We start from the raw sequence: 16,601 nt of genomic DNA, 5'->3' as shown, positions 1-16,601 counted from the left end.
ATCCTGAAGGTCCCGGAGACGTTATGTCTGGGCTTTCAGTTTCTTCCCCGCGGTCGGTCCGCTTCAACCACTTCAGCATTTTTGTTCTGGCAAGAGTCGGCGCAGCGTGTGCGCTAGCAATTCCATTCCAAGTCCATATAATGCGGACTCCGGCTGAAGATTCTAGAACAGAATGCGCTGCTCTGTAGCCCACGTATGCAGGTGCATCGAAAGTGAAGCTACTATGTATTTTTCACTGTTAACGTTTTAAAATTAAAATTGACAAATTAGGTGAATGTCTACGTATGTGTTATGGCTTTGTAAATAATATTAATGTAGAACTTTTTTTCTAGATCTATTTTTTTCCATTGTCCCGGGATTGTCCCAGATATGATAATTTTGTGTCCCGATGACATTTTTTATGGTCCCCGGGACGTCGGGACACCGTTTCGAGCGCTGGTAAACCATATTCAACGCTCATTCTTCACTGGATAGAGTGACGTAATACATGTAGAATAAGCAATATGCTAACAATATTGCATGCTATCAAACCAAATGAATGAAACCCACGAGAAGGGAACAGAAAACGTTTTTTCCTGTATGTACACATCTGCACCGTACTGAAAGTCCTGTACCGAAACGGTCCTCTATGAATACGTGTACCGTTAAACCCCTATTGCTTAACATTTAGTTTTTCCCACCCCCTCCAAAAATGTCTCAAATGTGGATGTACTTTAGATCTTAAAGTAAATAAATTATATATAAGAAAAGACTTGATGTTATACATTTTAGCTGCAACAACTAAAATGGTCAAAACCTGGGGGGGAAAAAAAAAAAAAGTAAATTTGATAATTTCATTTACAACTAACCATGTCTTGATTGACATGCTAGAAAGACTAATTGATTTTTTTTTTTTTAATTAGCAACTGCATTTAGTATGTTCCAATTAAAAAGACTGGCTACAAGAGTACAAAAATAATTGTTGGTCGCAGCCGTAAATAACAGTTGTATTCCTGCTCCATCTATAGGCGACCACACGGGTGATATTTAGGGAGAAGAGCGACAGACGGAAGAGCCATCAGCGCTCAGGAGGGCTGCAGCTGACTGGTGTGCGTGTGTGTGTGTGTGTGAGAGAGATCCAAATGTGGTCTTTGCCTTGTAGAGTATGGAGCCTTCACCGCTCAGCAATTTTTTCCTTCGTGCATCCTCCAGGTCAGCCCTTTCTGAGCGTGCTCAGAAGGATATATTTATCTCATCTCTGTCTGCTTCAGGCTTCCTGTTCTCCAGAAACCACACGCTGATGAATGAAGTCAGGAAATCAGCGTCTCCGAGGAGAACCCACGCAAAGTGTCTACAAGCTTGTCTCAGAAAGGTCTCATGTCTTTATTCCTCCTTCCCAAAAAGACGAGCTTGATCACAGAGGCACGAGAACGTCATCTGTATAATAACCTCATCCTGAATTAAGACGTTCGGAAATTAAAGCCTCGTGCTGAGCAAAACCGCAGCCTCATGAGAGGAGGTACAGCTGGTAGTTTTTGCCCTCAGAATGACGTCTGTGAAGCGCAGCTCGGCGTTAAATCACATTTTTATACAACAGAATGCCTCGGACATTAACGCCGGCTTTAACGTGAGCGACAGGTTTATAATGACGTGCTTGTTCTAATACGTTATCGTTTCTACAGTAATGGGTCAGTCACAGGGTCTTGTACAGCAGATGATCCACATAATGAATAATCAAACATTTTAATAAACATTTTTAAAACGTCGTGTTTCACATTATTAAATTGTGCAATCGTTAACATGGTAATTTGTTATGATACATTTATTTAACATTCACGGACGGCGGTAGTTGCGAGAGCGAGAAATACGAGAGGTGAAGAGACAGAGGCTGGTAACAGAAGGAGTGTTTATTGCTGCTATAATGCCAGTGAGATTAATAAATGAAAGGATGCAACAGAAATCCTGGTATAAAACAGAATAAAAACACTCCATCCTGTTACACACAAAAATCCACTTTGTGTAACGTCGTCACATCTCCGTTTCTGTGTAACCGCACGCTACGCTGTGTCTCGTTCCCTTTGAAAAAACGTGATCTCCGCAGTTTTACGATTGACCCAAATAAATTCTCTTGTATCTTGTAAGAAATGTTTCTTTTTCATCCATTTTGTACCTGACAAACCTTAAAACCTGCTGTCTGACTTAGGGATGGCGAAAACTAAAAAAAAAATCTTGACCGACCACCGAGCCTCATTAGCCGGTTAAAGTCGGTTAACCTAGGAGTTTAAACAGGGATGCAAACGGCGCGCCTTTTAGCGGATGCCGCCTTTTTCACGGCTGAATCATGCAAAGATCCGATTTTTTTTTTAGGGGGGGCGTTGGAGTGTCTGAATAATTTCATCAGAGTAAACTCTGTATGCTCAAAGGAAAGCAATCGGATCTGCACGATTCAGCCGTGAAAAAGTCGGCATCTGCGCCTTTAGCTTGCGTGGAGAGATATGATCTGCAATAACATTGTTGGCTACAGACTGAAACATACTTTCAGAATGCACTGGCCAAGACTCGATGTGCCTTCTAATAATTTAAAAAAAAAAAAAACAAAAAAACCCAGAATAGTAATTTGTAAGCTAAAAAGCCTGTCTACACTTTTTTCTTTCGCCGAGTGCAGCTGTGTTCAACTGGGGCGGGACATGACTGAATGGGTGTTTGATTTGTTAGCTGTCTTTAACTGGGGCAGGAGGGCGGGACATGACTGAATGGGTGTTTGATTCGTCAGCTGTCGTCCTTACACCGCATGGCACGCCCCAAGCCTTTACAACACAGAATTCCATGTCCTCCGCTTCAAAATCAGCAGCTTCAAAACGATTTTTTCTTTTTAACCAACAACCAAAAAAAATTTAACCGGTTGACATTGATTCAACCAACCACCGGTCAAACTGTCATCGGTTAACATCCCTAGTCTGACTTCAGAGCAACAGAACAGCTTTCTGATGCACCTTAGCTTGGAAACAAGGCCATGAACATCTTCCCTAATAAATAAATATTTAATAAAAAAAAAAACAACCCTATGAAAACGAAACAGCGTGGTGTTTATCGGGTCGACTCCGCTGTAAGAGAATTGTTCACCACAGAGCACCAACACGTGTAGTTTACTGAACTTTACAGTAATTTTATAGTGAGCTCAGTTCCAGATAACTCACTACGTTTATTTGCAGTCACAGCTTCAGACCTGATAACTGAGTAAATGTTAACGATCACAATTAACAGCTACAGCCAAGGGGGTTGTTTTTTTAATTTAAAATGTATGGGAGTGAATATGAGAACCCCAGTGGAGGAGGAGCTCCTCCCTTCCTCCCCCAACTCTCACACCCCATCTGGACTCACCCATTCCCGTGATCCGTGTGGGGGAGGGACAGGAGAGGAGAATGAAAGAGGAAGAGAAGAGGACAGAACAGAAGGAACAGGACACACCACAGTGAAGCAACTGATAATTAAAAATATCATCATCATCACCACAGTGCATCAACTCATACATCCATATGACGCGCCACCCAACAGTGCAGCTGCAAAATCATCCTCCGAGAGAGAAACAGGAGCGTTTCAGATTTATACTGGAAAAGTAATCATTATAAAATGGGATGAGTGGTGGTTGTTTTTTTTTTTAAGAGCAGAATGACAGAGTGAAAACTCTGACCAAAGACAACTCCCTGAGAGAAGCACCGCTAACGATAGTCATTTGGTACCCTCAACCTTCTCGTTGTCATGGTAACGTTTACTCTAAACACAACTACTGCACACATTCAGTTTCCATACAACAAACATCTGCAAAAGGAGAAAAAAAGAATAGAGGGGAGGGAGGGGAAAGCGAGGAAAAAGAGGAAGAGATTAAAACGAAGGAAGGAAGGAAGGAAGGAAGGAAGGAAGGAAGGAAGGAAGGAAGGAAATGGAGATTAAACAGGGAGGAAGGAAGGAAGGAAGGAAGGAAGGAAGGAAGGAAGGAAGGAATTAAAACAAATGAACAAGAGGGAGGATGGAAGGAGTTTAAAACAAAGGAAATGGAGATTAAACAGGAAGGAAGGAAATGGAGATTAAACAGGAAGGAAGGAAGGAAGGAAGGAAGGAAGGAAGGAAGGAAGGAAGGAAGGAAGGAAGGAAGGAAGGAATTAAAACAAATGAACAAGAGGGAGGAAGGAAGGAGTTTAAAACAAAGGAAATGGAGATTAAACAGGAAATAAGGAAGGAAGGAAGGAAGGAAGGAAATGGAGATTAAACAGGAAGGAAGGAAGGAAGGAATGAAGGAAGGAAGTAAAACAAATGAACAAGAGGGAGGAAGGAAGGAGTTTAAAACAAAGGAAATGGAGATTAAACAGGAAATAAGGAAGGAAGGAAGGAAGGAAGGAAGGAAGGAAGGAAGGAAGGAAGGAAGGAAGGAAGGAAGGAAGGAAGGAAGGAAGGGATTAAAACAAAGGAAAGAGATGGGGGAGTGAGAGAAAGAGATTAAACCAGAAAGAGTAAGGTAGGAAGGGGAGAAAAAGATTAAAATGAAGGAAAGAGACAAAGGAAGAAAGGCAGAGAGAGAACGATTACAATAATAGAAACAGAAGAAAAAGAACAAATATAAAAAAAAACCCAGTAAGGACAGAGTGAGGGAACATGGAAAAGAAAGAAAACAGATAAAAAGGAAGCAAGATAGAAGTGTGTGTAGTTCCTCGCACCCAACAAACTACAGATAGCCTTTAGGAACCTCATTCATATTCACGGTACAGATTTATGCGTAACTCTTGTGGAGGACCTGGAGGCAGAACCGTGAGAGAACCGCGACCCGGGATGTGAAATAAATTAAATAAAAAGATGCCTCTGTGTACACAGTCCTTTTTTAGCACTAATTTTTTAAAAAGCAGCTATTGTTAGGGCACCTGCAGTAACACCAACATCTCTCTCACCTGTCTGTCAGATCTCTTATTAATAAAGACCGAGCTTAGACAGCTATACAAAGATAAACAACCTACACACACGTTGCTAGGTTACAGACACACTGTCAACAAAGCAGTGGGTGGGGCTTCATGCAGCTCTACATTTGAACAGATTGATTTTATATAAACAAGAAGCGATGTGATCAAAGAGAATGAGATGAACCGACCATCATACACTGGCGTTTCCCAGCAAAGCATTCTGGGAAATCAGGAACCCACCTCCTCCTTGCATCATCTTGTAGATTTTGCTCTCGATGTGCAGCTGAGGATGTTTCGTCTTCACGCATTCTAGCTTGATGGCGACTTCTTCTCCGACCGTGATGTCCGTGCCTGAAAAGTAGAGAGGAAACAGGAAGTCAATACGGATCATGCTGTTGCAGGAAAATAATCAGTGAAGATATTTTGACCACAGGGGCTGATAATTTTTTCAATAAAAAGCGCTGAAGAGGAAAAAAAAAAAAAAAAAAAGCATTTTATTCTGCTTACACCACACCATCAAAAGCTGGACGACTGTACGAGCTACAGTTCTAGAAAATTCCTCAACCAATCAAAATGGAGAATTAAACAGCACTGTGGTGTAACAAAACAGCGCATGTCTCATGAAGTCAGTTTGGTCTCTAGTAGGTGTGGACGACAAGACAAAAAAAAAAAAAACCCACAGTATTTTAAGACGACGATATGATACTTGAAATCATTTACGATGCGCAACATGCCAGGGCTGCCACTAAAACAACCAATTTATGTTTAGAAAAACACTTTAAACTGAAAAGGATTTATCGTCGTATCACCCAGCTCTACGTCAAGACAATTTCTACAATACCAACATATCAGATTAATATTTTACAAAACTGCCTGTGAAACAGTGCTGCATTTATTTAAATAAATAAATAAAATTTTTACAAAATCTTAAGTTCCTGTGTCTACAAAAATGAACACTTAAAAGGAGAAAAAAAATCTGATTTTTTTAAATACAATTTAAAGAATTTAGAACAAAAACAATCACCTGCTTCAGTGTTTGTAATAGTTACCAGTTCTTAAGAAAAAAATAAATAAAATGAAATCGTTACAAGGGCGGCACGGTGGTGTAGTGGTTAGCGCTGTCGCCTCACAGCAAGAAGGTCCGGGTTCGAGTCCCGTGGCCGGCGAGGGCCTTTCTGTGCGGAGTTTGCATGTTCTCCCCGTGTCCGCGTGGGTTTCCTCCGGGTGCTCCGGTTTCCCCCACAGTCCAAAGACATGCAGGTTAGGTTAACTGGTGACTCTAAATTGAGCGTAGGTGTGAATGTGAGTGAGAATGGTTGTCTGTGTCTATGTGTCAGCCCTGTGATGACCTGGCGACTTGTCCAGGGTGTACCCCGCCTTTCGCCCGTAGTCAGCTGGGATAGGCTCCAGCTTGCCTGCGACCCTGTAGAACAGGATAAAGCGGCTACAGATAATGAGATAAAAAATAGTTACAAAACAATATTGTGGTTAGGGCTAGGGCGATACAAAACTGATCACGACGTCGATATTATGATATGCTTTTGAAGTAACGTGATGTTACTTTTTTTTTTTTTTTAATTCCAAGCCTAACGAAAGCAGCTGATGTAATTAAAAATTCATACTTAAATCTTTGAAATTATAAAAATAGATTTTTTGGGGTTTAAGTAAAAATGTAATGTGAAAAATACACTTTTGTAGACTTATTGTATATTAAATGATAAAAATAAATAACACTACTGTATTGCCCGTAAACCTCATGATCTATATGTACTGTAAAAACGTAGCGAAGTGTTCTACCTGACGCTGACAGGACGGCTTGTAGGTAAAAGGTAAAGACTCGTCTTTAAAGACGTGTCGAGACACTGACCCCACCAGGTTCCCAGGCAATCGCTAAACTCACTTCCCTTTGTTGAATCAGAATGACCCAGATTCACCATCCTCTTCAGTGTAACGTGTTTACTGCGTGTTATTTCTTCCTTATCTGTCCTTCAAGCTGTACTGCCTTTCAGATTGTTCAAGTGTTGGTCATAAAAAGAATTTTCCCCAACACCCAATTTTTTTTGTTCAGTGACCGAAAGCTACGGAATTCAAATCACAATTTTATTAGTATTTTTTTAAATAGAACAATTAATGAATTAAAGCCACATGGCCCTAAATTCTCTGCCATTTTTTCCTGCTTCACCATGACCCAATACAAGATACTACGTCATGCATCACGTGGTGGGCTTTCCCCGTTCACAGAGGGCATTGTGGGATATAAATTTGAAACAGGAGAGAAAAATGGAGGGCGTGAGTGTGCGAATGAAACGTGAAAGACCGACTAAAGTAACGGAAAGAAAGCGAGAAGAAAAGACGTTATGTTATATACGAAGGAAAGGAAACCAGGACCAAACTAATAAATATCAACGCTCAGCGAGCACCTCGGTGTGATCAGCTGTTCGTTTAGCGACAGAATGATGGAACTGTCAGTGCACGCTCAAAGGGAAACCTGTGCATGCGCAGACACACACGGACTTCCTCTGTCTGCTTGACTGCGCAAAGCGAGTGATTTCATGCACGTTTGCTTTAATCCCCTAAAATTAAATAACTTCCCAGCCACAGAACAGAACGGCCTGATATTTTGTGAGATATTACAGAAAACAAACATCACAATGACCACATTTCAGAAGGAACCAAATTTCACCGATTTTATCAAATCGAAAGGCCGTCTACTTTTCAAAACAAACCAACTTCCCTTTACATCACTGATCATTACACTGCCTGGCAAAAAGATAAATAGCCACCATTTGGATTTCAATGAGCAAACAGTTAAGAGTCTCTGATTGGATAATTACCACAGTGATTGTTTCAGCTAGTAACAATTCTTTTAATTCTAAATGATGCAGTGAGTAGATTCACATTTCATAAACACCCATGTCGGAAGACGTATCCCGCGATCGTGGAAAAGATGTTACTGTGGTCACATGAAGGACCTGTACTGTTTGATTCCGAAAATAACTCGAGATTGCTGAAATGACTGGAACTGCATTAAGAGCTGTCCGACACATTAACACCACCTGGAAGGATTTTGGAGAACCGTCAACTTCATGAGAGAAATCTTGACTGAGCGTGATCAGAGATCTCTTAAACACTCGGTGAAGAAATATGCTGAGGAGAAAGTGAAGAGAAATAAGATGCGATCTGAGGCAGAAAAGCGTGTGAACATTAGATGCTGTAGATGGAGATGTGTGAATTTGTGCTGGTTTCAGAAAGAAGAATATCAAAATGTTAAAAACGTCCCACCCCTGTTCCGCCATGCCAACCGTCCCTTTTACACAGATGTCAATCCAGGCTCTGCGACCATCAATCATTCCGGGTCAGAGGTAGAACACCACAAACACAGACTCCGCCTCCGCCCTCTTCTCCTCCTCCCCACCACACACACTCCGTCACAGGCCAGACACATGCCAAGACATCACTCAAGCATGAGACCATCATCAGTTAGACGATATATTGTAATCTTACACACATACAGCCTTTTCTTACAAAGCCCCACAGTTATGGAACAGCCTTCCAAGTAGTGTTCGGGAATCAGACACAGTCTCAGTGTTTAAGTCTCGGCTGAAAACATACCTGTTTAGCCAAGCCTTTTGTTAATAGTGTTTATGAGGTAAAGGTGTAGATCTGGAGGGTCCTCAGACAGAGTGTTTTGGTAAACTGGGATGAATGGATGCTGTGAGGCCCCTTTTCCACCAAAGCAGTTCCAGGGCTGGTTCGGGGCCAGTGCTTAGTTTGGAACCGGGTTTTCTGTTTCCACTGACAAAGAACTGGCTCTGGGGACAGAAAAACCGGTTCCAGGCTAGCACCAACTCTCTGCTGGGCCAGAGGAAAGAACCACTTACGTCAGCGGGGGGGGGCGGAGTTGTTAAGACCAACAACAATAACAAGACCGCGAAAGATCGCCATTTTTAAGCGACGAGAAGCAGCAGCTGTACAAACGCGAAGTCATCCATTATTTATTATTGTTGTTGCTACTGCTGCTGCTTCCGTGTTGTTTTTGCTTCGATGTTCGTGCCAAGGTTTATGCAAACGTAGCGACGTAAATGACGTATACAGCGACGTAATGACGTGGCTTCTCTTAGCACCGCGAGCTATGGAAAAGCAAACTGGTTCTCAGCTGGCTCACAAGTTGAACGAGTTGTGAACCAGCACTGGAACTGATTTGGTGGAAAAGGGGTATCAGTCCCCCACTCGCTTGCTCACTCGAGTTTGTTGACGGTGTAGTGGCTGCTGCTTTATGTCCCGGGGCTCCCTCATGCCTGTGTTACCTTCTGGCTCTCCCCTTTTAGTTATGCTGTCATAGTTAGTTGCAGGAGTCCCTGCTTGTACTCAGTGCAATATGTATACTGTTCCTATTCAGGTGACATTGGGCATACCTAACAAACTTTTCTCTCTCTTCTCCCCTCCCCCAAATCTGTCCCTCTGAGTTACATGTCGGTCCTGGGATCGAGATGCTGGCCTCTTCTGCTCCTCGGACCTGCCTGATCCATCCTGGTGCCCGGTTGGGGTCTCATCGCATCGCTCCTGTGGAGGGTGGCCCCATGTGGACAGTTGGGGGTCGCGCCTGGAGGACGCTCTGGACTCTTGCAGTGGTGCTTTTGTGGCTGGGGACTGCAGTTGACTTGCTGACTTTGGGACTGCGGTTGTCGTGAACGGTTTTGCACTCGGGTTTCTGTCAGTGGGGGGTTTATAGCATCAACGAAGCTGACTTTGTTAGGACTGTTAATGTTATAGTCATGTTGTCTGTTGTTGCCCGGATGGGGATGGGTTCCCTTTTGGGTCTGGTTCCTCTCGAGGTTTCTTCCTCGTGTCGTCTGGGGGAGTTTTTCCTTGCTGCCGTTGCCGCAGGCTTGCTCGTTGGGGATAAAATTAGCTCATGTTTTAAGTCGTTCAAATTCTGTAAAGCTGCTTTGCGACAATGTTTATTGTTAAAAGCGCTATACAAATAAACTTGACTTGACATACACGAAAATAAACCTTTGCACAACTTATTTTTAGCGGTCACATTACTATAAATATAAAATGCAACACAACAGGGGTGTGCAGTTACAGGAAACTCAATGGCGAGCTGGTCCCAAAATGTTTTAATCCTCTCACACTTCAGCAATGTGCCGTGATGCGTATTGTCATCAGGATATGAGATCTTGGGTCACCTCATGGCCTGGCTACAAATTTTCTGACTGTTACAAAGCACCGACACTCAAGACTTCTGTAATTTAACATTTATAGAACTAATCATCACCACCATATAAAACAATCAAACGTCTGCAGCATCTGCTGTACGAGCATGGACAGACCCACGGTCAGATCTTCCAGTATAGAAAATGAATCAACACCATGACGAATCACAGGTTTGAAATAAAAGTGTCGTGCTTCCTGACATGCATTTTCCTTTCCTTTTTTTCCATCTTTAACACGCAGCTTGTTAAGTTTAAAAGACTAAAAGAGAAACTGAAAAGGTTGCTGCAGCTACGTCAGTTCTTTCCATCATCTGGAAGAGTAAAGAAGTGTTTAGTTCGTTCCAGGTTTGGTATTTCGCCTGCATGCCTTATGTATTTATTCCTCATCTACAAACTCATCTTTACTGGATCAATTATGGATGTTTTTCTGAACTTCCTGATGACCAACATGTCTGGGCAACCAATTTTGGGATTCGTCATGCTCTGAACACACACCTTTACGAGGAAGTTCTTGGGGAAAGTTTAGCAAGATGGGTATCGTCGAGACAAGTGTGAATTAATTCCAGAAATCCCGTGGTTTGTGATTAGCAGAGAGAACATCGGGACGGTCTCCTCAACCCCGAGTTCAGCAAGTGACGTCAAGTCACCTGATACTCGTTACTGGTGATACTGTGAGTAAAACGGACGCTAGATGGCCGATGACTTCTGGCTATAAAGGATCTGTCGCCATCAAGAATGTTTAACACTTTTGCAAAATCGCTGCACTGGACCTCATCAGCCAAGGCGTAGAGAAGCTTTTCACTAGATGGATTAATGAGCTCTTGGGCATGACAGATGATCTTTTCAGAATCAGAAACACCCCGTAATGAGGAAACACCGCCGCAAATAAGCAGCAGTTACACAACGAGTACCAACAGCAAGGTGGCAACTAGAGACTGTGGAATGCGGCAGCTTGTAGCAATGATGCATGGAAATCACCTTTATGACGGGTGAGGCGGAGTGGGCGGGTCACAAGTTCAAGTAATCTCAACTTTGTGGCAACTCAACACTGAATTATAAATGTATTCTATCCACATTCACTGGATATGAGCGATCGCATGCTCTGATTGGCTACTAGGATACCAGCTCGTATACCGCAAGCAGAGAAAAACAAAATGGAGGAATGTGTTGTTGCAACCGAGGATGGAAAGAAAAAAAGAAATTACTCGAAAATACACACAAAAAAAAAAGGGAATAAAAAGTATTTGATGGTAAGAATGCATCCTTCTTTAGTTTCCAAGAATTAATTATAGCATTTTTCACAAATTACTCCTGCCATGTCACTGGTTTGTTTTCATTCTAAGCAGAAATTATTTTGGACGTTTTGTATAAAAGTTTTTATCTACCGAATTTGCTTTTAAAAAAAAAAAAATCCAGTAAATGTGGATTAAATACAAAAAAAATCCAGTAAATGTGGATTAAATACAGTTATTCCACTCAATCTTGGTGCTACGCACCTCGTCTGCTTTCAGCTCACGTACGAATCGATTTCGTAGAATAACTTAAACATAAAGGAGGGATCTCCGACAAAAACCTGGAATGTACACTAGTGGCGAGTGACTAACGGTCCACTAGAAAGCGAAGGGTGACGAACAAACTGCTTTACATGAGGACGGCGCTGAAGAGTTTCAACAGGACTCCAACATGTTTCCCAGCCCAAATCGGCCACCTAAGGTGAGCCATGTGGATGTACTGAAGCTGACAACCATTTATTCAAACCATTCACGATGTGTTATTACGTAATCGTAACTCGTATACGGTTTTATGATGTTTCATGGAAATCGTGGGATGGAAATGTGAAAGCAGGAAACGGATTAAATGACTAATATACACTGACAGGACTGTCACGGATGTTAATCATCGACAGTTTGGGTTTATTTAAAAAAAAGGGCCACTCCTTTACTTCAGGGGCAGAACGGGAGCCAAAGGCTCCAACCCAACACACACACACACACACACACACACCATCGCCTGAAGACGGGAAACACACAAACAATAAAGATCGCTTAGAAACGACTATAAAGCTGTCTGCAAATCAGTCACAGTGAGGCTGGGTGGGATTGGATCCCAGATCCTATCCAAGAAGTTTTAGAAACTCTACTTAAAGTGCTTTTTTTTTTTTTTTGGTTTCCAGTTGAGAGTACGTCGTGTGCATTCTGGCTGCCGCTTCTCACCAGAGCTTTTTATTTTATTTCTTTTTCAATTTTCATTTTATTTATTCTTTTTCTCTGTGTGTGTGTGTAGTTTGATGTTTGAGTGTTTTGTCCGCCAGTTGTGGTGTAGCTCCGGACCCAGTTTTGGGCGTTGGTTCCCTCTAGGCCTTGGTTCGCTGTGCCTGCGCTCCCAGCTGTGGACTGCAGTGAGCTCGCTGCTCATTTAACATTCATGGTTGTCCAGCACTCTGCGCTTTAATGCTTGGCGCGATGTTGCTCGGTGGCGTCGCGGCGGCTGTGCAGGCGGTTTGGGACACACCAGCGCTCTGCGTGGCGGAGCTTCTCTGCTCGCTGTGTGGATCCACGGCGTGGTGTTTGAGCGATGTGGCTGACAGCGTCATGGCAGCTGTGCTGGAGATGTGGGACTCGTTTTCATGCGCCTTTTGGTGGGACTGTGGCTGTTACACCACTGGAATTACATCCTGACCCCTACTTGGTGGACTTATTTTTTATTATTTATTCATTTATTTTTTTTTTTAATTTTTTTTTTTTCTTTGTCTAATTGTAAAGCGTCCTTGGGTTTCTTGAAAGGCGCTATATAAGTTGAAATTATTATTATATTCTGGACCAATTTAGTGTTGTTTTTATATGAAAGTATGTCCCTTTACACACTCATCCAGAAAGGTAATTTTGCACAAGGCCGTCTGTCTACAGCAGAAAAAAAAATAAAATAAAACGAGTCTGGAAAAATCCCAAGGGAGTCTGGAGCCAGATTGATCCAGATTTGTGACATCACGTGCGGATCCGCCAGCAGGCTGAGAGACCCTGCGTGGATTCAATGCACAGTCTGTGTAGACCAAGTTTAGCAGCTAGCGATTTTGCACTGAAATATGGAATTGTCACCTGAGCGCAACGTTAATTCACCTTTGAATGAACATAATGAAATGTCAGAATTGGGGCTGATAAGTGTATTATCGCCCAGCGCTTTCGTGTTGTTGACTTTTGTGCGTTTGAATAAATAACATTATCCGTGTACCACACAAACACAGGAACACCTGATTTAGAGTGCAGTCTCTCTGATTTCTTACCCTGGCAACAGTCAACTTGTGAGCTGCCGATTTTCTTGGTCTTTTTCTCGGCTCTGCTTGGTCCTCGGCTTCGAGGGCCTCAGTGGACGCGGCACTTCGCCTTCTGTCAGGGGAGATGAACGCGGCTGGCTCCTTTGGTGACGCTGACACAGATGGAGACGGTGTGGCTTTGGGCATTCTGACAGATGGAACTGCGTCTTTTTTCAGATCAAGTTGCCTCGCGAAGCCCATTTCCCACTGCAAATAGTTCTCAAAGTCGTCGGGCTTTATGAAGCGAGCCCCGCATATGATGCTGTGGTCTGTTGCATGTTGCCAGTTTTTCCGGGTGCCTCGCACGAAGCGCTCCCATTTCTCTCTCATTGTCCGGTCTTTTGGAAAATGATGAGTACTAATCCCATCATGATTGGTGTTGCTACACCCTCCTACGATACATCTGTTAACCATTTTAATAATTACGTGATAACGTTGAAGAAATTTGCAGAAAACCACCAGGTCGTTTTCTCATAAACAAACCAGCGCTGACGTAGGATTCAGAGGGAGGCGTCCCGCACGCGACGTCACGAAAATTAATGTTTCCCGGGAAATCCAAACGCCAAGTTTTTTCAGAGGTGGACCAATTCGCCTCAAATGGCTTGATTTCAACTGAATTTTTCTGGTATTGCGCAAGGTAAAAAAATTGCACAAAATGTGACATATTTGACCGAAGTTTAATATAAAATAAGAGAATTACATTGATCTTGCTCCTGAATTTACCCAAGACGTGCCCTTTAAGTCCTATGGGGTCAATGGAGCACTTGCATGTGACGTCACAGCCAATCCAGATTGTGACAGACGCCATCTTGTCGGTCAAACGCCATATTTCCGCCTTCTACTTCTGGTTCTACTTCTACCTTTTCTTCTGGAAAACCCTACTATATACAATTCTACTACAACGGCTGCGGCTACAAGCTCTCCCTACCTGTGCACGATTTTTATGTTTTTTGTGTGTATTTTTGCGTGTTGTTCGTCTGTACCGGACTTCAATATCCACTACAACCGTATGGACTTATGGTTTCCAGCAGAAAATGACGGTTTGTAGCGATTTCCATCGCATGCACAACATTCCGGACGAGATAGCGAGACCAGCGGGGTCTCCGTGGATTGTTATCGGAAGCAAAGCGAAGGAGGCGGCGCCGGGAGCCGAAGCAAAAGCAAGGCTGCAGAGCCGGCCTGTTGACTAAGCTCAGAAAACAGCCACTCAAATCTCCACTGCTAAGCCTCTACCTCTCCAACGCCAGATCCATGGTAAACAAGACAGACGATTTGGAATTACAGCTGGAATTACCTTATTCTATTATATAATCGGCTGGTCAGTGCTATACTAGATACTGATATAGTGTTAGTACTCGATACTTAAGTGACTTACCCGTCCAATGAGGAGTGTTATTTTCTTGTTTACAAGATGCCACATCTGAGTCGCTGACAAATCCTGAATTTCTGTAAAGATAACTGTCCAGAGATTTATAAGCACGCAGTGCTTCACCACTGAACAGCGAGGGAAAGTTAATGAGGTAATTATACACGTCTGGGTATTCCGCTGGCAGTTCAACATCCACTGACACGGTCGTGAAAACTCCGTCCGGTAAGCCATAAGGGTCACTAATCTGTAGATCGTTTATTTTAGACATATATCTAGTTATCTGTTCATTAGAAAAATGAGCCGTGTAGTCCGTCAGTTGAAATTGATCCATTCTGTACACGAGTGCAGCAGTATTCAGCGGTGTTTTTTACCGACAAGATGGCGGCTGTGTACTTTCCGGTCACGTGACTGCAAGATCTCTATAGGGGTACTTTTCACTGCTTGATGGGGTAGATATGGGGCAAATCCATGGGACAAGACAACAAAATGACCTCTATGGCTGCACATGAACCCTTCAGAAGAAATTATTCACAGGTTTTTTTTTTTTTATCCCAGCTATAAAACCGGAACAGATTATTTTCTTTTCTAATTTCTTACTTGTACAAATAATCTGGAGGATCCTGAAGAAGTTGAAACCATGACTTCAGTACTAGTGTCTGAGAAAAACTGACTTCCGGTCCGGAATGTTCGTTTGTGGTTTGATGGCCACTGTTGATTCAGGAATGAGGGGGTCAAACCAACCGACATAACAGTTCGAGACCCAATATTCGGGTTTTTTTTTTTTTTTTTTTTGGGGGGGGGGGGGGGGGGGGGTGTCTTGAAAAAGCTTACTTACTGCACCTTTAATCATAAAATCTCAATTTTGTAAAACAAGGCTCTCTGTCAACCAAGTTATGATTTCCTTCGTTGTAATTTTCATGACAGCAGAAGATAAAAACGAAGCAGCACGTCAGTGGAATGTCGATGTGCAGAGACACATTCAGCAGGTCGAATCTCTCCGACGAGGAAGCTGATAAACCCGAGGACATGTTCAGACACGTTCCTGTTACGAAACACACCGGCTCTCCGAGAACGTTCACGCTCTGAGCGAGACCCAACGTCTTCCTCTGATGATCAGGAAGAGCGCATCAACCACCTGCGGCATGACGGAGTGGAATTCTTTTAGATTAGATAGAACTTTATTGATCCCTTTGGGAGGGTTCCCTCAGGGAAGTTAAAAATTTTATCTGAAATGTTTATTATGAAAATTGATATACCTTTAATAAAATGGCAAAAACAGCTCTGCATTAGCACTCAGCAAAATGACTAGCGGAGAACGACGAGGCACAGATACTGTATCGCGATACACAATACGTTCAACGTACTGCGGTATAAACAGCAGGCTCAACAATTTCCCAACAAAGTTGTAAAAATGGTGTCTAGATTAAAAAAAAATTGTTTTATATAAACATTTTCAAACATTGTGATGTGACAAAATTCTTTTATAAGTGTTTGTAAACATTTGAGCACTAAGGATAAGGTACGAAAAAAATAAAGTTCAATCTGTTTTAAAATTGTAAAAGCCATATAAAAACCCTTAACATCCACTATATTTCAGAAAAAAAAGTGTTTTGCAATACTAATCTTGTGATATTGTTACATCACATCGCCCAGCCTGATTACGACACCAAAACAAAAAGTTTCACAGTTCAACATGTCGCTCACCATCTCAGGCACAGCGAGATATAATTACAAAAATGACAGCGCAAAACAACTTCAGTTTATTTCATATTAGT

General features: G+C 42.5%; 1 protein-coding gene across 2 annotated transcripts in view; it reads right to left on the bottom strand.

Moving 5' to 3' along the window:
* csnk1da (casein kinase 1, delta a) overlaps positions 1 to 16,601 on the bottom strand; it is a 59,773-nt gene that overhangs the window by 23,402 nt on the left and 19,770 nt on the right. For both annotated transcript variants that reach the window (XM_060902136.1, XM_060902137.1), the window contains exon 2: positions 5,169 to 5,279. In XM_060902136.1, the coding sequence (XP_060758119.1) occupies positions 5,169 to 5,279 (111 nt within the window). The remainder of the gene's footprint in view (positions 1 to 5,168; positions 5,280 to 16,601) is intronic.

The sequence above is a fragment of the Neoarius graeffei genome, chromosome 20 (genome assembly GCF_027579695.1).
Source record: "Neoarius graeffei isolate fNeoGra1 chromosome 20, fNeoGra1.pri, whole genome shotgun sequence".
Lineage (NCBI taxonomy): Eukaryota > Metazoa > Chordata > Actinopteri > Siluriformes > Ariidae > Neoarius > Neoarius graeffei.
This window is presented reverse-complemented; position numbering and strand designations above follow the sequence as displayed.